Genomic DNA, 6,000 nt, shown 5'->3' with positions numbered 1-6,000 from the left:
ATTAGACAGAAAGTTCGCAGAGTGTTCCTCCGCAGACTTTCTGTTACAATTATACCTATGGGAAAACCGCTAGCGTTCCTGTAGGTATAACTGACATGCTGCAATTTCCAAAACCGCACCAGTTTTTACCGCAAAGTGGGCATGGGATTTGCTAGAATACTATCCACTTTGCCATTACTGTAAAAAGCCATGATTTTTCCACCGCGGGCAAATTGTGGTGTTTCCGTCCTGTGGAACCCTAGCCTAAAGCAGGAAAACTTATAGCATCAGTTATAATTGGGGTATTATAAAGCACAGAACAGTGATTCTGGTGTCATATGAAAGATTAGATTCTATCTTATTTCCAGAAATATTCCAAACTGAAAACACAGTCAGGATTTATATTTATAGTTCTATGTTTTATAAAAATGATACAACTTTCTCATTTTTCCATTTACCTAGTTATATGAGTCATACAACTTGTACTTCAAAATGGTACCATTTATTATTCTGTACAACGTACTGGGAAGCTGGAAAAAAATTCAGAGCAGACACCATAGTTAGTCACGTGCACCATGTTGTACACATATGTCCTGGTGCACATAGGGATCACTCTACTCCCCTTACTCACAGCCAGAAGCTATGAGGATTTCTGCTGCCCATAACAGGAGAAAGAATACAGAGTCGACGGATTTCACATTTTCACGGAATGACGTCAAAAACCATTAATATAGAATATTATAAAATGTAATAATAACACGAATGTTAACAAACTCAAAAGCTGTGTAATTCACTGTGCCTTATATAGGTCACAATGATTTACCGTATATACTCGAGTATAAGCCGACCTGAATATAAGCCGAGGTCCCTAATTTTACTACAAAAAACTAGGAAAACTTATTGACTCGAGTATAAGCCGAGGGGGGGCGGGAAATGCAGCAGCTACTGGAAAATTTCAAAAATTAAAATGGCCGGAATTTTTGGGTGCAGTACATGCTGGGCGCTGGGGAAGGGGAGGGGGTGTTTTGGTTGTCTGTCTGCCCCTTCCCTGAGCTTGAGGACTGTTTTTTTTTCCCCCACTTGGAATTCAGGATGGCTTGAATATAGGGTATCTGCAGTGCTCCTATTAACCCCTTCCCGATGGAACAGAAGCACTGCAGATCCCCTATATTCAGTAGACCGGGCACTGTCTTTGTGTTTGTGTTTCAGTAATTTTCTACTTTTGTGTCTATTCTAGGGAAAGGAGGGATTTACAACTGTCATATTTTTTTTTTTTTTTTAAAGCTTCTTTTTTGTTTCCACTATTTTATGGGAGATTCTATACATTGATATTTCAGCTGGTCATAGACAAATCCCCCCCCCCCTCCTTAAAAAAATTTTTTTTTTTTCCTTTTTACTGACTCGAGTATAAGCCGAGGGGGGCTTTTTCAGTACAAAAACTGTGCTGAAAAATTCGGCTTATACTCGAGTATATACGGTATACTTCTGTAATCGCTAAAATACTACAAATATGCCATATTGTATTGGTATATGGGATTGTTATGTGACTTATCAAATCCAGAAATATTCTGGTTTCTATATTTAGCAAATGCGAAGCGCACGATATGAAACATTTACCGTTTTCTTTCTGCTTTTCACCTTTAGTTTGTAAACTGAGACAGAACCAGCAGAGTCATCTCATAATCACAAGTTTTGATGCTGTTACTGGGACATGTATGAGATTAGATGGCAGTGTACTAAAAGTGGGCAGACATCTTCATTATGAGACATATATTAACTTCAGTAAGATTAGATTTATAGACCACCGGCTTCTACACCATATTTTTTCTATATACTGTGCTTTAAATTCACCGGCAATTGCCTCATACACTGCAAATCCATTATATAAACCGTACATGCACTTTATACAACCAAGCTCCATCTTATTAGCAGCCCACATCTGATCCTTTCCCTTTGTGACCACAACATCACATAGAGGAGTGAAGTAAGGAATGTCAAAGTCCGGCTGTCAAGTCATTTCTACCTGCTGGATTGTAAGACGCGCAGCGGGGCAGTGAAATGCCTGAGCTTAGATCTGTAGAAAACGAAAAACCTGATTGTTCTTATTTTGGGAAATGCCATAGACGATGGAGAGGTCAAGCCTTTTATGTACTATAAGCCACATTTGGCATAACATTGTGACACATTTGTGTATGGTTTGGCACATTGTCAAAACGGTTCATTTCCAAAAGGCCTATTAGAAAACACAGTGAGGAGGGTTAGATGTGTTTTACGGGCTCAGTCCTTTACTCAAAAGAAAAGCTTTTTGGTTTGGCTCACAACCTAGAAATCCTCGCAGTAAATCCATGCCATCTACGGAACCTCCGGGTTTTAGGATAAGGTTTCTGTATTTCAATCCAACCTAAATGAGAATAAGAAAACATGTAATACATTTATTAAGAGGAGTATGTAGATAGAAAGTGCACAGCTGAGACCGCAGAGGGGAAGGTGCCAAAGGAATATATAACTATTACCTAAGAGGCAAAAAGGATAAAGGGTTTGTCCAGTCGGAACAATGTCTAAATGCAGAATCCGCTGCTGTAATCTCCAGCAAGCTACAGACAGCCACACATGTAGCATTGCACAGTGTCCATGCAAATGGTCAAGGTTTTGTCTAGTCATCCCTTCGAAATAACAAAGGGGAGTCACATTAGAGAAAGTCCAAATGGCACTAAATCTTTAAAGGGGTATTGGCATTTTTGATGTTGACGAACTATCCTCAGGATAAGTCATTAGTGTCAGATTAGTGGTAGTCTTAATACCTGAGCCCTGCACAGATAGGCTGTCCCAGGAAGCCTCTAGTTCCAGAACCGAAAGCAGAGAACTCCCTTTACTGTATAGAGGTGGTGCCAGAGTATTGCAGCCCTGCTCACATTCAGGCCTCCTGCATGCGGGAAAATCCAGGCTAGAAAATCCAAACCATATACTGCCTGCAATTCCCAAACTGAATTTGATCTGGAGACCAAGACTCCTTGCATTATAGTGAAGTATAATGCTAGCAGTCTCCATGTCCCAGTAGCTCTCAGCAGTACTGGATGGAGTACAGGACAGTAGAGTCAAGGAGGGGTAGGGACCCCTAGATTCATAGATTTGTCCAGGGTCCGGATGCAGGATTACCACTAATCTGATACTCATAACCGATCATGAAAATAAGTGATCAGTATCAAAAATGTGCCCCATCCCAGACACCCTTTTAAAGACTGGGTTCATACACTGTGGACAAAATACGGTAATTATGGTGATACTATGTTTCAACAAGGCTTTACAATGTAGGAATTAACTATGTGAACCAAATAATATTAATCCTGAATATAGGAGTATGAATGGGGCCTTTACCATATCTGCAGTTGTATAGGGGCACTGTAGGCAAATGCGCGCTATAACCTTAAAAAAAAACAACAATTAGTGCACTGTATAGTTGTATGTAAATGATTGAAAATAATTGCCATGGCTCAAAATGACAGGGGATATCCAATCCACATAAGGAATGGACCACTGAATGACATTGGCATTGTCGTGTTATTATTTGCTTATGATCCCAAATATAGGATGTAACCTTAAAGTCTTTGAGCTTCTAATTCCCTTCTTAAATCTTAAAGGGATTTTCTTGGCAAAAAATGTTTTCTTTTTTTTTTCTTTTAAAAAAAGGTCTGTTAGTGCTATTGATAGGTTAATAAGTGCACCCAAATACCTTTATTAGTGTTTTGTGTGATTTCTGGGTGTCTCTGGGAGCTCCTGGCATCCTCTGCATTTGTTTACCTGGTGTAGCTTCCTGCTGTCTTAGCTCATGTAATGTATCATGGTATTTGTAGGCTGACTCAAACTACTTCCTTCTCACTCCTCTCACATCCCCTCTCGGTCTCCCTAGTTATCCCGCCCACTACTAGCCCTTCCCAACTAACTCAGCCCACTCCTCCACCCCATACTTACCCGTCTTCCTGTCCAAACTTCCCTTCTGTAGGGGCGGCTCCTCGTCTTGTTTGACTCTGTTGGTGCATGCACAAGCCGGAGGTCCCTTCGAGGCCTGTGGAGCAGATATCGAGCACTGGCAGAGTCAAAGAGGAGGAGGAGCTGTCCCTGCAGAAGGAACTCTGGATAGGAAGACAGGTAAGTATGATTGGGTCAAGTGTGTGTGTGTGTGTGTGTGAAGTACTGGTGACATTCCCTTTCCAGAAACAGGGAAATGTACGCTATACATAGTAACGACAATATAAACCACCCTGGTCCCTTGAGGTGTCATGGGGCACCATGTATCTACTGTGTCACTCCACAATGACTGCTGCTCTCTGCTTCTCCCCATGACATCCTTATGCCTTAATAGAGCATGTGGGCAGGGTTTTGGATTCCTTACAGGGTATATCATACAACCATTGCTCTCCATTGAGAATAACTATTCACATACATTTTAGGAAGCGACAAGGTGCAAATAACAGAATTATACATAAGTTGTTCTCTTTATATCAGTTTTTGATGTATCTAGGTTAATCGAGCTTCCGTTCAGCTGTCAGAAGATTTTTAGTCACAGCTAAGAACTTTGATGTTGCTGAAGAAGACTCAAGTCAAGTGTCATTGAAGAAAAAGCATGGCCTCTTTTGAAGGACGGGGAGTCTTTGTCCTTGCTTCAAAGAGGAACTAATGATAGGAAGACAACATGACTTACCTCAGGGTTCATTATTCCTTTCTGTTTAAAGCAGCTATAAAAGATATCCATTGAGAAGACTTCACTCCACAGGTATCCATAATACTGTCCATCATATCCTCCAGCCAGGTGACCAAACGTTGCCGGCATGTTGGTACCTAAGTCATAAAGGCACAAAAAAATTCAGATGTATAAAATATATACATTTAATAAGCAAATGCATATAGTCTGAGCAGCTCATTTCTTCAGGGTAAATAGCAGACAGACCATGGTAGTATGCACTATGACCTATGTTTGGTGGAGTGGTTGAAAGATTATTCAGAAGAAAACATTATCATTGTAGAATAATGGACTTCAAAAACTTTGCAAATGGCCATATAACCTTACCCAAATTGCTTCTCTAAAATCATTGCTGATGTCTTTCCTCTTTAACATTATGTTAAATACACCTGAATGTGCCATACCAGCAAACTGCCAAAACTTCTGCTTTTATAAGGTGGTCACATAATCAAGGACATTTGACTAGTTACCATCTTAATCCACATAGAAGAAGAAATGGTGTACTTAATTTTTCACACACTGCCTTTGGTCTAGTTTTTGTTAAATAAATAATAAGATGGTGTAATCTGTTGTGTCTTGTAGTTTATCAGAGGGTGTCTTGAACTAATTTTAGGATTTTCTAAGGACCAGTTTTTTTTTATTTTTTTTTATTGAGTCATGATATGTAAATCCATAGAATTTGGAGAGGGTTTTTTTCTACTCGTCTCTAGCCTCCTGAATCCTGGCTGGTTGCCTCTCCTTCCCACCTTTCGAATTTCGGGGTTGTCCTCCTGTCCCCCCTCCTCTTCCTCTCTCTTCCGCTACCCCTTTCTCTTCTCCCTTCCTCCCTCCCTTCCGCCTCCTTTCTCCCTTTGTCCTGTTTTGATGGGTCCTTGTGTGTAGCTTGGTTTGCGGGTCCGTTAGTTCTGGGCCTTCCATGTTATTGTTTTGCCCTGTGTTTTGCTTATTTGTACATTGTTTATAAATAAAGAATTTATAAAAAAAAAAAAAAAAGAAGAATTTAGAGAGGGGTTTCTTTGTTTTTCTCACGACTCTATGCTGATAATTTCTAGGATTTCTTATACCTATTCATCCCTACCATAATAAATCTACATCCAACTGTTAAAAACCCAAATTTGGGTGTACATATGATTCTGTGCAGGTGTTTCTGTAGAGTTTGCAGCTACAATGAAATTAAACATAGGCAGAAACGGCATGAAAGCTGTCAGAAAGAAGTCCCATAGAGAACGAATTGCGCTTCCTGCTCTCTCTACCTTCCCGATTGCTGAGTACACGGAGCTTAA

At 40.2% G+C, this 6,000-nt stretch overlaps 1 protein-coding gene across 1 annotated transcript in view; it reads right to left on the bottom strand.

Moving 5' to 3' along the window:
- Positions 1–1,695: 1,695 nt before the first annotated feature.
- Positions 1,696–6,000, bottom strand: part of NLN (neurolysin) — a 54,889-nt gene continuing 50,584 nt past the window's right edge. Inside the window, exons 12-13 of the mRNA XM_075269817.1 lie at positions 4,679–4,815; positions 1,696–2,380 (exon numbers count right to left, since the gene is read on the bottom strand). Of these exons, the coding sequence (XP_075125918.1) occupies positions 2,249–2,380; positions 4,679–4,815 (269 nt within the window). The 3' untranslated portion in view covers positions 1,696–2,248. The remainder of the gene's footprint in view (positions 2,381–4,678; positions 4,816–6,000) is intronic.

This window comes from Leptodactylus fuscus, chromosome 1 (genome assembly GCF_031893055.1).
Source record: "Leptodactylus fuscus isolate aLepFus1 chromosome 1, aLepFus1.hap2, whole genome shotgun sequence".
Lineage (NCBI taxonomy): Eukaryota > Metazoa > Chordata > Amphibia > Anura > Leptodactylidae > Leptodactylus > Leptodactylus fuscus.
The sequence above is the reverse complement of the archived record's forward strand: the minus strand, read 5'-3'. Positions and strand labels throughout refer to the sequence as shown.